The 21,225-nt window shown below is 37.1% G+C and overlaps 1 protein-coding gene across 5 annotated transcripts in view; it reads right to left on the bottom strand.

The window, feature by feature from the left end:
* Positions 1–21,225, bottom strand: part of SKAP2 (src kinase associated phosphoprotein 2) — a 183,427-nt gene that overhangs the window by 55,073 nt on the left and 107,129 nt on the right. For 3 of the 5 annotated variants that reach the window (XM_086853176.1, XM_086853202.1, XM_086853192.1), the window contains 3 exons: positions 20,665–20,777; positions 11,235–11,336; positions 8,401–10,828 (listed from right to left, as the gene is read on the bottom strand). The exons of 1 other annotated variant lie outside the window; for it this stretch is intronic. In XM_086853176.1, the coding sequence (XP_086709302.1) occupies positions 11,244–11,336; positions 20,665–20,777 (206 nt within the window). In that variant the 3' untranslated portion in view covers positions 8,401–10,828; positions 11,235–11,243. Of the gene's footprint in view, positions 1–8,400; positions 10,829–11,233; positions 11,337–20,664; positions 20,778–21,225 lie in introns of those variants that run through there. One more of the 5 variants, XM_086853186.1, reaches the window with a different exon arrangement.

Here is a 21,225-nt window from a genome sequence, read left to right as displayed (position 1 = left end):
TGTGACTAAACATCAGATTGTGAAAGCTTGGAGTTCATTTTGCTGTGAAAGGAAACATTGCACTTTATGTTAATAAACAACTGTAGGAGTTTTCACCATCCAGGAATAACTCAGACATTAGTCTGCGTTCTTTTGTCTGGAGAGCAGCAAGCAGGGTAATGAAAACAAAACCCGCCGAGATATAAAAATACAATTTATACCTTTTTATCAAGCGAAGAGAAAGTTGGTTAACGTTTGAAAAGGGAGCAGTAATGTATATTTATTGACAATTTTATTGTAATAATTAGATGTTTACACAGTCTGGACATTGTGGCTAAATCACTTCCAGCATGTTTATTTGTAAAGGGCTGTTTTCAGGGCAGTGCAATAGGCTCATTAAGAAGACAGACTGTATTAAGATTCAAAGAAATTATTACTTCCTAGGCTTTGCTTCGCTGGTTTGGATTTAGAATAAAATATAAAATAATTTTGAAAGAAAAAGAAGAGAAAAAAGAAAAATTAAAACCCCAACAGCAATACCATCCAAACACCCAGCAGACTGGAAATGATGAAGTAAAATGGAGAATATTTTCTCCTGTAACATCAACTTCATCTTTTCTGTTCCGAAATAATCTGGTATTGTACATTCAAAACGATACACAATATTGTGGATGCCACTTCCAAGTGTTTCTTTGTGGCTGTTAATACACATCGCTTTAACACTTGTATTTATTTTTTTCACTCCAGCTAAATGAATACATTATATTTCAGATATATTTTCCTCTTTTTACTTTATTTTTCAGGCAGTGCTGTTAGTCCACCTTTAAGAAATCTTTAAGCCAGCATTTGGTTTATACATTTATTTGATGTGTAGGTGTCCTTTTATTTTTTCTTCAGCCAAAGAAAGATCACTTTTTACAAGTCCTCAGAAATGTTTATTATTAACCTGGAAACTACTGCATGTTTTATGTTTTTTCATAGCCAAATAAACAAGTGAAACTTTTATATTTATTTTTTGCAGAAACCTATTTTGGTGCTTCTTCGCTAACCAGTTTAAAGTGATTTGTCTGATCTAGACTGAATTTTACACATGCTAAGTGTGCCTAAACTCCAACTACAGATTATTTTGGTCTTACAAAGGAAAGAGAAAAGAAAGCAGCTGAAATGGAAAGAGCTCTCAGCAACACAGCCTTGACGAGCAAGTGCTTCTACATCAAGTTAAGAGCACTGTCCTGCATTTAGTGCAGTATCCATTTTAAAATTTAAAATGTCTTTAAAAATTAAGGCAGCAAATAGGCTATAATGTTGCTCCTGTCCAAGTATGTTTCCATTACAATTAAGAAATCAATATGCAGTATTTATTGCTGAAAGATTATGCATAAAGAGGAGCACATAAAAGATACCGTTGCTTAAACCTTACTGGCTTTCCTTTAGCTACTGTTTAGCTACTTTTCCCCAGAAGCCAACTCATTAAATGCCATCCAGTCCATTCCATATAAATGCTGTATGCTCCCTGTTCTCACAAATAAAAACAAAGATGATAAAAGAAATAGATAAAGAGATGTCAGTTTGAAAAGCAAATACTGGGCTATATTTCCTGAGAGCTGCACAAGCCAACTCACAAGCTTGAAATATTACAGATTTGGTTTTACAAGTCAATCACAGCAATATATTTGGCCTTGTAATTACTGTCAGTTTTGACAGGGAAGGCAATAATTTTTTTTCCTGACATGTGAGTTTCAATAAAATCAGGTAGCCACATCACAGAACACTTTCTTACAGAGAATTAAAAGGACTTCTCATAGAGATAAAGAATACTGCCAGGATTAAATATATGTCATACATTCAATTCAAGAGTATGGGGGGGGAAAAAAGGTGGGGGGGGGGGGGGGGGGGAATGACTATCCTTACATATGGACCTGATCCACAGCCTATTATAAGGATGAGAATGTTTCTATTTACTTGAGAGGACTCTGGAAAAATCCGTTTCTATTCTCAGAAAAGACAGTAGACAAAACTGAAGGCTATTTTTATCTTTTTCTCTATTTCCTAAGATGCCCAACCAGTTAAGGAAAATTAACTAGCTAAGGTGGAAAAATGGTTGCAATCTGAAATTGTAGCTATTTTGGTTTTTTTAAAAAAAGTGAATTAAGTGTTTTCTCTTCAAATTAGAAGCAATATACTTTGTATATACTCAAAATTGCTTGGGCTCTGTCACAGCCAGCCTCACTTTGAGGTATATGATACATTAAAGAATCCTTTACCTTTTTAAAAATATACTAATTGTGGACCAAAGTAATTACTGAGGTTATGCACTAACATGCTTGCTGGGTAAGAAATAGTGAACTTGGCTCCTGCTTGGAGACTGTGAAGCTGAAGAAGGATAAGGAACACATAAACCCACAGAGCAGCAGCATTTTTACTGCACCAGGTAAAGAATAAGACCGGGCTTGTATTTATTCTGACATTTCAGAGCAGTGTCAGCTCACCGCTGACTTACAGAATTGCAAAAAACTGGCCTGGAACAGACCTTAGGAGGTGATTTAGTACATGCCCCAACCCCAAGGCAGGAATTGCCATGGTTCAGTCATTCCTAGCAGGTGAGTTCATTCCCTGCAGGTTCTCCAAATCCTCCAGAAATGGAAATCACAGAAGCTCCCCAAGCAACTAACCCCAATGCTTCACTGCCCTCACCACTGGAAAGCTTCACCTTGTGTCTGATCCGCCTCTACCTGGAAGCAATGTAAGCCTGTTATTTCTTGGTGTCATCCATGATTAACGTGATCCCATTTAGCAACTAGGGGTGTAAGACTACTGAGAACAAAAGGCCACTCAGGCATTCCTAACATGAGATGGAACAAACGATAAAAATTACCAACTTGGAGTTTCTTCTAAAGCCACATCCTGTGTCACTCACCCTTCCCTCAGAAAGGGTGGAATTAACACCCTGGGCAGACTGGAGCAGACACTGCGCAAGCTCCTGGCACGGAACTGTATTTCCTGCTACTTTCAGAACCTGCAACTCCATTAAGTTCTCAGGATAGGACTTAATTATGAGAGCAATAAATTTGGCCTAGAGAAAATAGAATATACTAGGAGACATAAGGACTGTCAGCGGCCCATATACAGATGTTATAATTCTGTGTCAGTATACTCATATAACAAGATAAATCCTCACTATTACTATTACTATAGACTTGATCCTTGGCTGAAAGGAGAGGCACAGCCAGCACATTCATCTGCCATTGACAGCTGTCTATAAGATTCCTGAATACAGTACTAGTACCTGCCCCTATACAATTCTCACTTGGTAGGGAAATGGAGCAATGAAACAGACAGGGTCAAACACAACTTTTCTCACATCTGGCATACCTGCAATGTTTTCAGAAGAGCAAAACCCAATTAATCCTGGTATAATCAATCAGACCTCAGCGCAGAGTGTACAGATCATCAGGATGTGAACTGGGAGTTCAAAATGAGTAGGATGTAAAATACTTCCATCTGGTTACAAGAACTATCTTATGCCAAGGAGATCCTCTCTGGAGATCAAAATCACCAAAGCCATTCGTTTTGTGTTCACAATACTCCCTGTATTTGTTAAGTGCTGGGTACAGAGTGATTTTGAACATCAAGAACCACTTCATAGATTAATTGGCACCCTGTATCTGGGTAGTTAACTGATGGTTAGCTCCACTTTAAACTACAAAACTTAATTAATTTTCCACAATATTTAACAATTTGATTCTAAATCCTGTATCTCATGAGTAAGAAATTTCAGGAGCAGTTGCAATAAAGCCAAGGGAACTATGAGACTAATGCTTACTCTTGTCAATGAGGAGTTAATACTGTGCCCTCAAATTAAGAATTACCTACATAACTTTTGTTGAGTTAAAGGGGGAGTCACATGGCTACATTCCCTTGTTTCAGACTATACATGCAGAACTGACTGTTTTCAGGAAGCAGACAGTGGAAAAGACAGAAGATGTCTGTGTCATTGACAACTGCCTACATTTCAATTTTTTTCTGTAATTCCAGCAGAAATGACAACATTCAGGATGAGCAGAACAGTCACAAGCTCACAGACAAGGGAAGGACATACACAACCAAGTATTACGATGAATATAGTCTGAACAGCTACGGCAATTTCAGTTAATCCATTTAACTAACAGTATGTCTACTGTTACTGTTAACTAGACAAAGTTATTGAAATGATTGTCTGCATTATCACAATTCATAATCAAACACTGTTTACCAAATGAAATATATGTGCCCTCAGTAGCTGCTCAGCACTCCATTCTGTGATCCCTATGAGTCACCCTGGTCAGCTTCAGACTGAATTACTCTAACACGTATTCCCTATGTTTCAGATGTTCTGACATCTAAGCAAGGGTATTTTGCATGAAGGCCTCCTTTACATCAGCCAGAATGTGCAAAATAGAATTCCACTGAAAAACATTATCATTACCATTTAATGAAACAGGCATGATGAAATCTCTTTGTGGTTCACATATACTTGCTGGAATCATCAGCTAGACTGAGGACCCACAAATGGGAACGTATCACATCATGGTTTTGTATGCCATTCTGTCAGATCAGGCTATAATTCAAAACCCTGATCTACACCTGATGGACAAACACCTGCATAAATTTCTAGCTCATTGAATTAGAGATGCTCAGAAGCAAGAGTGCAGCTGAAGGGCCTAAGATAATATCAGACATAGATCAGTAAGGCTCAGTTTTCAGCTAAGGGCCAGATACGTAGCTCTTTGTTCTCCTCCACTTGCCAAAGCCTGACAGAGACCACCACCGGTATGTATTCAGGTTCACACTTTCAAATAGCATTCACATACTCTGCACCTCAAACATTAATTTGACCTAATTCTGTCAAAATCTAATGTTTTAGGAAGACATCTCATGGTACATGTTCTCCTATTCACAATTTTTTTAAGTAAATTAATGCAGGAGTAAAGTGAAGATGGAGTATTCACAGAAATACAAATCATAAACATGACTTAGTGAGAGAGATTATTCTGGATGATGCTTCTGCATTTTGAACTTTCATTCACCTGAAAATTTACAAAGCTCAGGAGATAAGATGTTTGTTTCCCGAGCTCTGCCTTTAAAGCAGTACCAAATACATCAGAGGGAGGCAACTCTGGCCACAAGTCAGTAACAACCTAGAGGTGACCTTGGGTGGCTACAACGGGACATAAAGTAGCTGAATAGGTAGTCGCAGTCTAAGGTTAAGCATACTGTGCAAGTCTCAGAATCAGAAACAAATTAATGGAAAGGAAGCCAGTTAGTTCACAGACATTCCAAAACAGTTATCACAATTGCTAATGTGGATTGCCTATTTTTTAGTCAAGTAACAGAAACTCTAGATGTACAGATTATTCACTTCTTCCCCTTTGATTGATGTCTAGTACACGAAAACTAAGTCCAAAATCAGCTTGAAAATAAGAAGTTTCAAAGCATTAGTCTGGAGTATTTTACACACAAACAAAAATTACTGTCACAAAAGACACAGATATTTTGATAAGATACTGCTGACACAATGCACTAAAATGGTGGGAAATTACAAAAATGGAGCTAATAGAATTATGAGCACGTCAATGTAAACAACAGAAAGGAGAAACCAGCATCGAAACAAGATTGTAAGTGACGATATAATAAAACCCACTCCTTCCTATACACATGTGTGCATTCATGCCTGACTGCTTTTAATTTAAATATAAGGAAAGATTGGCAGTCCTCTCAGAAGAGAGAAACAGAAAAGGAAGATTCTCTCCTGATGCCATGTGACTGTATACAGATTTCATTTTTTCCCTTCCACACTGAAAAAAGTCTGAGAGGCTGAAGACCACCAATGAACAAACTGAGTTGCCCACGCCTGTCAGACTGTCTGTGCTCTGTTCTTCTCATGCTGACCCTATTAGAGCTGACTATTAAAAAGCAGCATTGGGCCATGTCAGCTCTTGGGTGGGAGGCTGCCAAGGCACACATCTATGCTGCTGGCTTTTCAGAGATTGATAATGATCCTGTGCAATACCTTTTTTCCTTTACCCCAGGCAGTTCTGCATGGGGGTCAGCTCTGGGGTTCTACATACTTGTCTTGTAGCACAAGGTGTAAAACTAAAGTCCTTATTGCCGTGGCCATTAAAAATCCCACAGCACTATTTACAAATATGGAAGCAATTACAGCAGATTGGAAGTGGCCAAACTGGTAATTCTCTTCCACCAACATAAATCCTCCCACTGTAACTGAATGTGGATTTTTTTTTTTTTTTTCATTTCACAGCATAAACTTTAAAGTCTTGCTGTAAAATGCTCATTAGCCAACAAATCTCTTTATGGAGTAGCACTTGCTTTACAGTAGAGGGTGAAAGGAAGTTTGCTCTATGGGTTGTGAGACAGTGAGAATACTTTAAGATAAAAGCTCCAACATATCAGTTTGCTAGAGCAGAAAATTAATAGAGATAGATTGGTTTTTAGTGGCATTTGAAACTATCTGCTTCTTCATCTACCAGCAGCTCTTCTTCTCAGACTGCCTGCACCATTGTACTTTGTTCTCCGACACATTGCTACAAGATGACACCTCGGATTTTTAAGCTTTTCCTGTTAATTAAAAGACTTGTCCTCCCAAAAAGCTGGAAGAAGCTGACAGCTTCAGTTTTAAATTTGACTTATGTTAACATGGCTTTCAGGTGCAGAGGTTTTTCCTCTACTTTGCTTTGAACCCAGCAACTGAATTTCTATGAATTTCTCTATGTGATACTTTGGAGTAACTCCAGACATCAAAAAGAGAATTGTCTAGATCCCATTACAAAATCACTCCTAAACAAATCTGTAAAAGGCTATGATATAAGAATTCATGGGTTATCACTGCCTAATCTGCTTTACAGTTAAAGGGAAAATAAACATATATATTCCTTATCACAACACAGCTGGATAAGAAAAGCTGCATTTCTTTCACTTGCACATCTTGCCACCATTTAAGCCCCCTTTACTTCATCCTGTAGGATGAAAAGATGAATCAAGTCACAATTGCATCCCAGAAGTGCCAAATGCTGTGCTTACATCCAGCTTGAATCCACAATTTTAAGTTCATAATGTGAAGTTGGTTGGTGCTGGTCCCTCACAGTAAGACGATGTTGGGCAGGAAGCGAACCCTAAGACAGAGATGCAGATTTGGCAGAGCACTTTTTGCTGAGCTTAGTGTCAGATTTCCTAAATAAAGATGGAATTAAGCAGACTCCTCTCTGTAAAATATCAGCTTCAGAGAAACTCTGGTAAGTGGAGGTCTTACAGAGTTTATCAGTACTTGGAAAATGGAAAGTTGTTTATAAGATTTCCATGCATATGCTTTTTCCCACAGTTACATACTAATAAATTTTTCATCAACCTGAGTGAGAGATGAGAGAAACTTCAAATGGCTCATGCAACTGAAGAGCACACCACTGTCATCTACCTGGGTACTTTTACCACAGTTTAATATTTTACAGCTTCCCTCTAGATCTCACTGAACTTTATCATGCCAGGATTCTAATTTACACCCACAACTTCATTTTGCTTTACCTGAGAGAGAAAAATGGATTTCTATCATTTGGCTTAAAGAAAACAGTGCTATTCTTTTGTTTGGTTCAGCTTATGGAAATAATTGCATCTCTTTCTGAAAGAGGACAGGATTCAGCAAAGAAAGCACTTTGAAACTGTATTCCCCATTTTTGAGTTACTGTTTGAGATCCTGATGCAAAAGCAAGTGAATTCAATAGCTTCTCGGTTTCAACAATCTTTGCATCAGGTTCTAAAGGGTTACTCTCTACACTCCTTCTAATACTGTGTCATACTCAGACTGCAGAGCCAAAAAAAAAAAAAAGAAGTTTATGCATTTAGCTTTGAATTTAGAATGGGATATTAATTAGAATTCACTTTCAGCTTAATTCCAGTCACAGAAAGTTTTTATCCTTAATAGGGGATCAAAAGGTAAGCTGAGCCATATCACTTCTCTAAATCTTATCCATACATCTTTCTGATAGAAGAACCAGTGCATGCACTGCCATCAGTACATGTAATTAGTGGCAGTATGCACAAAGGGGTATATCCTAACGAGATGCTGCAAAAATATGTGAACCAGTTATCCGTATACAGAACCACATGAAAAGATACTACAGAGTGGCATGATTATATCCGGGTGCCTCTGCTATAAAAAGCATTTGTATTACCCTTACTTCTCTGAATAAATTCAAATGACAGCCCCATTTCATTTCTTCATTCAGTCTGGAGGCCAGATGGCATTAGAATCATTTACTTCACCTTGTTGTGCTTAATTACTACAATCAACACACTATTTTCCAAATTAATCATAACAAAGTAATTTCATTAGTAACACAGCAGGCTGTTGAATTATTAGCATCATAACAGTTTGCAAACAATTAAACTTTATTTGAACCTTAAAAATTTGCAGAGTAGAACATTATTATAAGATCTAATGGCAGTACCATACAAATCCAGAATACAGCAAATAATCAAGTAAAACGCTGTACAATGTGAGAGTTACAATTACCTTTTAAAAATCTGCTCTCTCACCATTCACAGAAAGGCAAGCACAATCTAAGTGAACAAAGAAAATGAAGCAATTAGCATCCTCTACCCGAGTTTCACGTAAGTTGTATTAACTGAGATTTTCTCATCCAAAAAAGGTTATGGTATTCACACAGGTTTAAAGTAAACCATTAATCCGTGGCCCATCGCTGGTTTATTCGGAGACATTACCAGTGAGTTTCAGGATATCTTTCAGGTTTTGAATTTAAGGCAGTTTATTTGCTCTCCCCTAGCAATAAGTAGGAAGAAGCGGGAAACCCTAAGAGAGAATTACAGACAAAAGCCACTCGATGTCTACGCTCGTCACCACCCAGGAGAGGCCGCGCCGGGCAGCTCTGCCCCTCATCGCTTGGGGAAGGACTCCCTCTCCTGGAAAAAAGGCAGAAACGGCGCGGGGCAGGCAGGGAGGGGGAAGGGGACGGGGACAGCCCCGGATCCGCCTCCGCCGTCCCACGAAAATCTGCTGCCACCCAGCGCCGCGGCCGCGCAGCGCAAGGGCCGCGCCGAGGCCGCCCCCGCCCCGCGCCGGGCCCGGCCCTCAGCGAGCGCCGAGCCAAGGCACCCCTCACAGGAGGTGGGGGAGGGTTTGTTCCCTAAAAAGTGCATGGTGGTGGTGGTGGTGGTGGTGGTGGGATTCGGAATTCTGTCATTAATAAAAAGCCATTTCGGTGGGCAGATTTATGGCGCTGCCATGTTAACAAGGGAGAAGGAGCGTTTCCAGCCCCGCTATTAACGCTTCACATTCTGTACACAATCCACCAGTACGCTTGACAAATTAAAGTAGTAAAAGATCTGAAGACTATAATCTATCATTTTAATGCTTCGCTGATAACGCACAGAATCAATTCCAATGACTATCTCTTTAAAAAATTACAACAAAACTCCGTCCCGTTTGGCGCCTATTAGAATTCAGTGTACCAGCAAGTATCATACATTAGCTAACGCAGTGCACAACATCTTAGTTCCCTGAAAGGATCCAAATTCACAGTTCAGACCAACGTTTCCCTTTAACCCGCTGTGCTCCCGGGGTCTGCCTGGAGCATAAACAGCACAAGCAGCTACACGGGGACCTGCACAGGCTCAGCAACTCACTCACGGGCTGGCCTGACCTGCCTCCTTGGCACATTAAGGGTCTCACAAATCAGCTATCGGCGAGGACCCCAAAGAGTTGATCTTGCATGCTAATGGTAAAACACATCTCCAAAAGCAGAGTTTGTAAAGTATTAACTCTGACTTGCCCAACCACTTGTCCACAAGTGGTAATATTTTAGTGCATTTTTTTATGTTTCAATCAATGTTTTTGATTAACCACAAAGTTACGGCTTTGACACGAGAGCGCAGGTAGCTGTTGCTAATTCACAGTGGGTGAAGATGAAGATCTCTGTTGCACAACTTGCATCAGAATTCCACATACCAGCAAGGTATCCAGATTTAACTCTGCAAAAGTATCTATAAGTACAGATAAAATATTTCACACTACCATGGACAAAAATATTTTTACCTGCAATTCAGCTTGTGTTGACTAAAAAAAATTCTGCTTAATATATTTTCACAAATTTTCATAGAATTACCATGTCCAAGTCAGAATGGTACCAGGGCAGTATTACCACACAGGCTCATTTATTATACCAGCAAAATAATAAAATCTTCATTGTGTGTCAACAAAATAGTAATTAACAATACAATACTAAATATACGATAAAAATAAATCATTAGCTAAAGCATAACTTAAAAATATTTGGAAATAGAATACGCTGAAGACTTGAAATATTACACATAAATTTCCCTCAGCTTTCTGATGAAACTGCATAAATGTACAGTGAGCATCAAAAGGTTAATGCACGCGTGAAGTGAGTAATAGTTTACCCTCGATGCTCTGCTTAATTTTTCTGGATCTGCAGAACAGGAAAAGATAGCAAAATTCCCTGAGAGAACACAAACCTATGGCTATACAGAGTGCTGCTAATATGTTAAAAAAAGAGCAACAGGCACTGTATGGCTGCTTGTGCCCCATATGTTAATTACCATCAATTTAATTTCCTAGCATTACAATTCTATAAAAAGTGGCTAAGAAGAACATTTCCGTGAAGTTATGATCAATTACAGTTTATAATGTTTAATATACACAAGGCAACGATCTGACTACATTCGCTGAAACCGCAAAACATGTACAGCAGAATCTTCTTCCAGAGGCTGGCTCTGTAAACTGCAGCTGCACACCACTCTTCATTTCAAGTGCAGATTTCTCCTGATTAGGGAGAGGGAAGTTGAAAGTTCATCATTAACCAAAAAACCTCAAACGTACATATCAAACCCAGTCCAAATATCCATCCCCTTCCACAGTTTTCTGCACAGACAGATAAATATACATATTACTAAAGTAAAAAACTAAATAGAAACAACACAAATTTTATTTTTTTAAAAATCTGAAAAAGGGACATAGTTATTAAATATATCATCTTTGTACCCTGTGGTTTAATATTTCATATGGAATCCCAGAAAAAAAAAGTACTTTAATTGAACCTTCAATATATTTTGCCATAATCTTTATGTTAACAGGACTCCTCCAAAGGTTCCAGGAAAGACATACTTATGAAACAGAGAACAAGGGAACATATAAGCCATTACAGAAGATTGGATTAAAATGTACTTACCCAGGCCTCTCAAATATCATACATCTCCATTATGTAGGCTTTAGGCACCAAGCCAATGGTTCCCTTCATTTCTCCTACCCACCAGCCAAATCTATTGTACTCCTAATTGAAAACAATACGCAGTATTAACCTTTAGTCTGATATAAATGCAACGGAGTTTTGTATGCAACTCCTTATGGATGCTTTCTCTTATATGCAGTTATAATAATTTCAACTGAAAATTAAAACATTTTATCTTTTTGTTATAGGAATTCACATGCAAAGGCAGAAGCTAAATTTTAAAAAGGCCAGGCATACTCAAGAAAATTTCTTAATTATGGCCATGCTTCTCTAACACCCACTAAAAGCAGCCAACCTCCTTATCCTCTGTTCATCATCCTCTTGTCTTTGTAACTAAAATCTAACAGCACAATGTTGACATATAACAATCAACAGGATTCTTTTAGTATCACAAGCTAAACTCTAAGAAACTAACCATCAACTTATTTTAAAAACTACTTCACTTAAATGTGAAGGGAACACTGTATATCTAATACATAATATATTTATATGGACAAAGTCTACTATTGCTTTAGGCTTGCAGAAAATTCTACAGCAGATCTCATATTCCTGACAGATGACTAATGTACTCCTGTTTCAAATATGTTTAGGCTTAGTGACTTAAATATGAAACAAAATGAATTATAATAGTTTAAAGAAATAATATCTTCTAAAAGCAGTACCAAGTAAGAGTATTGTGGTATTGTGGTATATAATTATTGTAAAAATAAAATAATGTAATACTGATATGTAATTATTGTATATTGTGGTATATAATTTACTTTTTTCCTATTTTAAGATCAATCCTAACAATGGTTCAATAAATTGTAACAGCTGGAACTGCACACACACATATACTGAGTTACAAATGAAGCATTATTAAAACTAAATGATTAGTAAAACAGAAATTACTTTGGAGCAAATGTACAAAGTACAAAATACACAGATACATCTGATAAGCAACATCTGTTTCCTGCTACACTGCTCTTCTGATAAGAATTTTGAATTACCAGTGCTACTGAAATGAAGCTACTATTTTGAACTGTCGGTAAAGTTTTTTGGTTATAAATAGCCAAGTGGAGCTTAAGGGTTAATGGAGTTTCATTAGAGCCTGAGCTATAATGATTTGCTGCTGGCATATTTTGCCTGGTCAAGAGTTCTCTGGGGTCCTGTGAGGTGCTTAGTATACTCAGCTCTCTCTCTGCTTAACTACGATGGCCCGCTTTCATGTGGGCTTTTTTTCTTTTTTCTTTTTTCTTTGCCTTTTGCCTTTTTTTTTGCCTTTTTTTTTTTTTTATGCCTGCATGCAGGCACACACAGTTTTATATTTTCTAATTGTGGAAGGGTGAACATTAGTCTTCAATTAAACATTTTCTTCCTTCTCTTAACAGTCAATAGGTGATTTAGAAGATTCTATCCTACTATGCATAAAACACTGCAATGTGATTTAAAGGAAATCCACTCAAAAAACAGCAGGAAAACCTTCATTTATTATGTGAACATGCAAACAAGAAAGCTGCAAATTCCACCTTCTTTCCCCTTCCACTGCAAAGCAGACTGCTAGGGATGGGTTTGGTCTTGAAAGTCTAGAGGTATCTGAACCTGATCTTCAGTCACACTGCTCTCCACAGAAGTTAATAACCTTTCCCATGGGGCCTCACATTACACCCCAAATCCTTAAAGGCGAAACACTGAGGTTTATAATCTTCCAGATCAGCCTGTTTAAAAATCTATGCTTTATCTCACAATACACTGTTTAAATATACAAACTAGAATTCAAGACCAAAGTGGGAAATTGCTGAAAGGAGCGGCACTCACGTATACTACTGGAATCTCAGCAATAAATCTCTCCAACAGAAAGCAACAAAAGATTTTAAGCTGCTACATGGAATTTGCACAGTGACTGACAAGAGTGATTAAGCAAGTTTTGCTAGACATCAGCCAAAAAAACAAACAATACATGAAATGAGGGAAGTGGCTCAGTTAAGCAGCCATTAAACTGCTTATGACAAATGGCACAGAAAAAGTCTGTGGATTACATTAGCCATTGAAAATGTTCCACTTAGCAACACTACATGGACTTAGAAACAATTGTTTTTAAAGAAACAATTCAGATAGCTCAAATTAAAATTAAAAGCATGCTGCTGTTTTGAAAACTTTCTGGGTTTTGCTACTTACTTATACACCACTTACTGCTCTGGCATGAAGCTAAGTGAGAAGATGAAATGAATGTTGATGTAACAGACTAGTAAACTAATTTAAGGATTCAATGCAACCATTATACCGTACCAACAATATTGCAACACAGAAGCTCTTACTTTACATTACTATTCTTTGTGTGGGTCTCAAGAGCAACATGAATCCCAATTAAACTATCTGCAGTCTATAGAAGTCTGAACAAAAATATAATGCAGATACCTGGCTACCAAGAACATAAAACCTTAATCTCTGGTTGTAGAATAATTAGATAGCAGTCCCTTTTAAACTGATTAAAGTACAGACATTTCTCTTTAAACTCCTAACCCCTCCTTCCTATCCTCAGTAACATGAAAGAATGCTTAACTAGTGAGGCAGATAAGCTGCCCCCCCCCCCCAGTCCTTTCTTGAAGTCACCCATAAAATCCAAATTGATCTATTGTTTCTATCAATGTTATCAATTATAAACTCCTTTGCAGCAATATAATTTCATTAACACACTGCTGTTGTGGGGTCCATATGTCTATTACTGCTGCTTAAGATGTGTAGAATAAAAGTCTGCAGTCCACATTTGTGGAAAATAAGGATTAATACACCAAAGGATATGAATACAGTTAGGAGTTTTATATGAATAAAAAAGTTGGGAAACATGGTTCTTTTGCAAGCATCAGCTTCAGATCTCAGGTACCACTGGGTTTACCATCTGGTATCCCTCACTGCATTCAGCTCTTAATATCACTGCTAACATAGGCAAGCGACTATACTTCAGAAGGACTGATAAAATAATGAAGAGTCCTTTAATCTACAGGAAACCATTGTAGTCAATTTATAAGAAATATTGCATCCCTTTGTAGGATGTGTAATTATTTTCTATTAATCATGTGCTATAAAGCTACATTATGTGGTTATTCTGTTATCACTAGAAAGAGGCCTGCAGTCAGCTCCTGACAATGTTAGGTAATTACTAACACAAAGCTTCTTTCTCCTTATGTAGAAACGCTATCAAGATCCAGAGGTGCTGTGATGCTCGCTGTATGAAAATAACTCTCCAAAGAAATTCAATAACTGCAAAATGAATTGCTCCAAGGCAAATAGAGGGATAGGAGAGGGGGGCAGGGCCAGATCCAGCCGCCCTGCAATGAGGAGAATGCACAAGTGTGCGGCCACGCTCTGCCATGTGACAGGGAGCACATTTGCCATACCAGGCAATGTTAGCAGAGCTGGGGGGAGGAGGGGGCCACCACAACGCACCCACCTCCCCCTCTGGAAGACAAGCACCAAGCACCAGGGCAATGGAATATATTATGCCAAATAATATGAAACAACAACCTTAACAAATGAGCAAATGCTTTCTAAGCTACTTCTGCATTTCCACTGTCATAGAGTGTATTATTTTTTTCTCCCAGCAGAAATTTATTAACCAAAGTGAAGTAATTTCACAGAACAGGAAGGAACAGGTTATGATTTAACATTTAACGTGCTGGCAAAACACTCTCTGTACAGCATGCTAGATAGCAGGGGGTGAAAATCCCATGAGGGTTTACAGGCTCCTTAAATGCTCTCAACTGAACATGCTGTGAGCAAATGCTTCTCCTTGTCCTCATCCCACCCATTTCACTGCACTCATGTCTAGGTACCCATGACTTCATGAGACACTGATCACAGAACCTTTTTACTTGGGGAAAACACAATAGTTAGCAATACACTCCCTGTTTTCTACAGATACCATTTAAATTCAAGATTTTAGTCCTCTACAGAAAATAATTTTGATATTTTGACATACAAACAGAGAAAATTTTTATACTTGATTTCCAAAACAGTTGCTTGGAACTTAGAACAGTTCCTCTGCCTGCGTGAGATTCTCCAGATGCTTTCCACCATATAAACTTCTACTAACTTCAGCAAAAGTCGAGAACATCTAGTTCTTGTTCAATTAGTCTCCATTGTTGAATACATATGGTTTGTTTTTTTCATGTTTGTGGTGTGGGCTTTTTTATTTGTTTGGTTTTAAAAAAGTTGCTGAAAATTATCATTGTGTTTCAATGCCTTGAAGAAAAAAATGGAGTTGTATTTAAAAAAAAACAAACTGAAGTATGTGAATTCAAGATTTTTCTTCTTCCTTCTAGTGGCACTGTGAGTAATACTAATTTATGGGCTGAATACCTGCAAACTTTAAAACTGAAAAGCAAAATGTATCTATAGCCTTGTTTGGGGTTAAAATAAGTAACCTCGACTATCAAGCTAAATATGTGTCAGAAGTAGGGATACATTTTTTGCAAAGAACATCCTACGGTGTAATTTTCACAAGATAATAGCTTAAAACATCTCCAATTCATCTGGGAGATTCATACTAGCTAAAAAGTTTTAGAACTTCCTTTGGTGTAATTGTTGAATGATACACTATCAACCAGGGAGCAGTTTTGGCACAGAACCGCATTTTCTCTAAAAGCGGAGAATGACAAATGTCTTAAATAACTGAATGAGACTTCTTCACAGGTAGTAGAGTTGTTTTAAGACAGCAATAAAATGGTCATCTTTAAAAATATAAGGGCCAGATTTATTGTATGGTTGCATTATTGGGTTTTATTTCCCACAATGACATGAGAGAAAATATACAGCAATTAAAGATTTCCAATATAAATCACAGTAAGCAGACTGAGTTCTGAAACAAAACTGCCCCCAGAAAACACCCCGGAACAATAGAAAGGCCATTTTATTTTCCATTAGATGATGCGTGGTCAACTTTTTTTCTAATCTGACAGGTAAAGGCTTACATGCTATCATTATGCAAACCAACAGAGCTAGGGTCACTTTGCATTACTTCTAACCAACCTTCATTATTGTCTTTAGACATGTACTTATTGTTTTCTCACCCCCTCCCATAAAGATTAAACCTAAACAAGCCAGGAAATGGGCAATGTACAGCTGAGTATTGCATTTTAGTTTTGAACAGAAGCATCCCACTGAAATTCATCTCCCAAAGCTCCCACCTTCCCACCACTGGCTCGCTTTGCAGAGCCATCAGCCTCAGCACACACACTACATTTATTTCAGATGAAGCTAAAATGGAAGATGCACTTGAACATGCTCCAATAATTAATGTGTTCTCATTCTACAAAACCAGGCTTGACCTCTTCGGACATCAAACAGCTTTGAAATAGCATGGTGTGGACACCAGGGCTCAAGCACTAAGTGTTTCACTCTGCAAATCTGCTCCTATTGGTACTCCCTATTTGCTAGAGGAGCCATAGGCAGTATGGCCGTGGAAAAAATACTGAATAAATGCATTTTATTAAGATTATACAGACAGTGAACAAAATGTTCACAGTGATTCTGAAACAGCTGCATGGTTAAGTTGCACCTTTATTTCATAAGCAGCAACCTGAGCTGTGGAGATTCTTTGTCTTTTTACTAGGCAAAAAATGCAGGTTGAGGTGTGAGAATTTTGACATTTATTGTATTGAAATAATAAAAATCTGCCGCACATGAAACCTACAACCACTGAATATAGGGTAATCTAAGCACCAAGTTAATGCTCTACTTTCATGAAAAATTCTGGAGCAAAAGGTTGTCATAGATGAAGTTTCCATGAATCATAAATTCCAGAGTGAGCAGCACTGGTGTGCAATGAAATAATAAAAAGGAGAATTCCAGTTTAATATATAATTTCTGATTTTAAAGTATTTGCTAATTTAATACAAATGTAAAAAAGAAATATATTAAATTAATTTAATGTTAAGAAATATCAGTAATTCTACTAAGCAGGTGCCCACTAACATATTGAGGTAAATTTTCTGTATTACTTGCATTTGGCTGATGAAACTGTGGAACTTCATAACACAAAACATACACCTAAAGCAAATGAACAAGTACTGCAAGTGTTGCATTAGCATAAATTGTGCATACAAAACTTAGGAAAAAAATAGAACTACCTCCATCCACAGGTATCTTTGTTTCTGGAAATTGATTTCTTGAGTAGCACTATGGAAGATTTATAAAAATGATTGCTATACTATGGTCTGTTTTCCCATTTATCACATGGGCTTGAAAGCAAAGGCAAGCCCATAAATGAGCAGGAGTTAAGAGCAATCACCCTTTTAGAAAACAGGACTACAAAGTATTGCATTTCTAATGTATTATATATATAATAGTTCTGCAGTCAATATTAAGTAAGAAATGTTATTAACAAGTCTCTTTATCTGTGCAGCCATATTTTTTATTACAAAATGGAATAAGGGTATACAGTTTTCTGAAAGTTCACATCATTCATAGCATAAGTGTTAAAAGCCGCTTGAATATTCAAGAATATTAGAAATTAAAATAATAGTAATAGTATATCTGTACTGATACATTGATCAATTAATCTGAAATGCTAACTATGTTTTACAATAAAGTTAACAAGTACTATTGTGATAGTTCTGTTAATTCTGCACAGATTAAAAACTCAACTTTTGAAGTAAACTTGGTAGAAAAACCTAGAAAAAAGTTGTCAGGTTTCTGGGTTTTTTTTGTAAAAGCTCACAGGACTGCTGCCACACAAAAGCCACAATTGACATAAATATTTAGAAAATAGCTTAAATAGTTTTTGAATACACCTTTAAAACCAGAAAAACATGCTTTTCTACAGTAACTGCATTAGTCGGGCATAGGTATCTCAGAGTTAGAGTATGAGCTCATGCTCACTGCAGTTTTGATGCTCATTTAAAAGCAAATTCAAAGTAGATTTTTCATTGCATAATATTTAGGAAGTAAACACTGCCAAACTGAAATCATGCTCATCTGTCTAATAGATATTTACCTAGAAACTCGCATATAATATCCTGCTCCTCTTGCTTTATTTAAATTCTATAAATGCCCAAATTTGCTAAACTGTTTCATAATGACTTCTGTTATACTAATGATCTCATTTCTTGGAAAGAAATAGTTGCTTTACCCCTAATTTCTATACAGGTATGAGAAAAGCTGGTAAAAATATATTGCTTTGGCATAACTGTTGCTGGGAGAGATTAATATCTATCTTATCACGTTCATCAGAGCAGGCTATACCATTTATATTTCACTGTAAAACAAAGAACTATTACATGTTGCACAAATATGCTCGATATTTTGTTAATGCTTCACCCTTCCTACTATAACATGACTATACCCGTACTTACTTCCTTATCAGCAAAATGTGATTTTCAAGAGTAATGTTCCTGGCTGACATATGATAGAAAGGCAATAAAGCCACAGCTAGGTTCAGCTGAAGCTGAATTTATGACACCATTTTGGATGCATACACATGGCCCCCTGTCAGTACCTGCATCTCTCATTTTCAACCACTAGATGGTGTGGAAAAATTAAAAAATTGCCTAGGATTCCTGCCGACTGCCACAAAATCCAAGTATTTATGTAGTGGATTAGGAAATATTTTAGAAGAAAAGTCTTGACCCACTTCAGGATGGTTAGGCTCACTTTTTCTTTGGTTATATTTTCACTTACCGGACAAAGAGCTCATAAATGATTAGACCTTGAAACTGAATCAAGGGAGGGTTAAGACAGATAATTCTCTGGCACTTTCCCCTCCAAGGACCCTAAATTCCAAGCTGACAGTAGTGGCCAACACTCATTTTTCTGAAAAAGCTGTAACAATCTTTAAGCGAAACAGGGCTGAATTTTCTGGGCTGTATTTTGGAGTAGAAATCATTCCCACAGAGAGAGGCTCTATATATCTGGAGCAGCAGCAAGCCTGCTTCAAGGACTGATTACGGATTAATCACGCCATGGCAACAGGACAGTTGATATACAGAAGACAGCTTAAGCTACTGTTTTTCTATTTTGCTCCATTTTTTAAATTAAATTTCTCACTCTTTTGGGGAAGGAGTAGCAAACAATTTTTTCACCTACAAGCTGAAGATTAAGATTTTATCGTCCCCATAATGTACCGAAGAGCACAACCCACAAAGAGGCCAAACTTGTACAGTGGAATCCATTCACTCATGGGCTTTTTGTGGGGAGCGAGAGGGGGAAGAAATAGTTATTTTAAATTAGTACAATTCTTCAGAGCTGAATAACTGCTTGAAAGTTTGCCCAATCCACAAGCTTTATTCAGCCTTTAGTAATGCAATTCAGTTATTAGTTTAAGTGACAATGAAATACCTCAAAAGACATACATGGTCAAATTAATATTAGTAATACATCTTCTGTATTTTTATATAGGACTGTCCTTCTATCCATAAATCTTAAATTTATTTCAAACATAAGCTGTTACATTTATTATCCAGAAATGTAGTTAAAGTTTTCGCAGAAGATTTAAAGCAATTGTGACAAAACTTAATTTGAAACTAGGACAAACAGATGTCTTTAGCTTTCATACTTGTGTATTTCAGTGACTTACAATATTTTTTGTAGTAATTACACTGAATGGCAATTAGATAAACATATTTTTTAAAGCAGGTTTTTTCCAATGAGAACTTTAAAAGCTCAGCTTTCTTTTCTAATATGTGGGGAAAACAGAAATTTCCTCTGAATAATTGTTCAGAAGTAGACTGCAATGGACCATGAGATACATATTTTAACAGAGGCTTTGTTTTTGTTGGGGAGGTAAAGGAAAATTAACCAACATTAACATAGAATATAACTTCATGTCTTTACTGTTTAGTCCCAATTCAGATGAGAGAAATTGCATTTCTCATTTGCTTTGCAAACAGAAATGTAGTAAAAAATACCCAAATCTGTCAGAGCAAACAAATTTGGAATCTGAGCTCTCAGAACAATAACAATATGCATACAAAGATGAAAGCATAGCTCAAAAAAAAAACAAACCATCTTCTGTAGCAAGAACCCAAAAAAGTCAGAATCAGCAGAGTCAGGAATATAAAACAGGAAACAAAAAACATAACATACAAGATAACTTAAAATTCTACAAGGTTAACTTCTATGAGCAGAAAGTACATTGTCTCCTGTTAAGTCAGTTAACAAATGGTAGCCAAGATTTAACAAGTAAATAAACATGCTTTAAAGTTAATTCCTGTTACACGGCTATGTTTTAATTGTGATTATAGTTCATTTGACAAAATAATTAATTGCAGTGAGTATCTGATTGCAGACAAAGGATCTGAAAGGGAGTGCCAATTTCCCCCCACAGAACTGTGGGAATGTGCCCTTGTGCCATGGCTCTCTTTTTACAACATGTAGCCCCAGTAGTGTCTCATACCTTGCTGATAATGTAGATAACGTCACCACGTTTAAATGTCAACTCATCAGTTTCATCTCCTGTGCAGTCCCACAAACCTTGATAGAAATTGGCATAATCGGTATTTTTGCTATCTGCAAAGAAAACAGCATCTAATTATAAAACAATCAAGATCAAGGATAACTAAAGTTACTCTTTAAATCTCCAGATAGTACAAAGCAATTTATTAGCACACGCTTCTTATTCCTCTTTTCAGAAACAGCTCCTTCCTGGCATGAAAGCAAGTGAAAAATAAGTTTAATGCACAAGCCCTTCACAGCGCAAGTGATGCAAGTTGCATCACTTAGAGACATGAAGCTACAGGTTTTCAAGGCATTTTTCAAACCTGCAACTTAAAGCAGCTATTTTTCCTCTACCAGTATATTTCTAGCAAGCCATATATGTATCCCAACTTGAAACTGATAAAACTGCTAGAATATAATTAATAATGATCAGTGAAAGGAAGCTAAAGCATTTCGTGATACACTCCCCCTCTTTCTCCTGTTCCAACAAAATTAAATAGCTTCTCTGAGAACCTTTGAG

Source organism: Cyanistes caeruleus, chromosome 1 (assembly GCF_971803275.1).
Source record: "Cyanistes caeruleus chromosome 1, bCyaCae1.hap1.1, whole genome shotgun sequence".
NCBI classification, from domain to species: domain Eukaryota; kingdom Metazoa; phylum Chordata; class Aves; order Passeriformes; family Paridae; genus Cyanistes; species Cyanistes caeruleus.
Note: the sequence above shows the minus strand (reverse complement) of the source record. Positions and strands in the feature narration are given on the sequence as shown.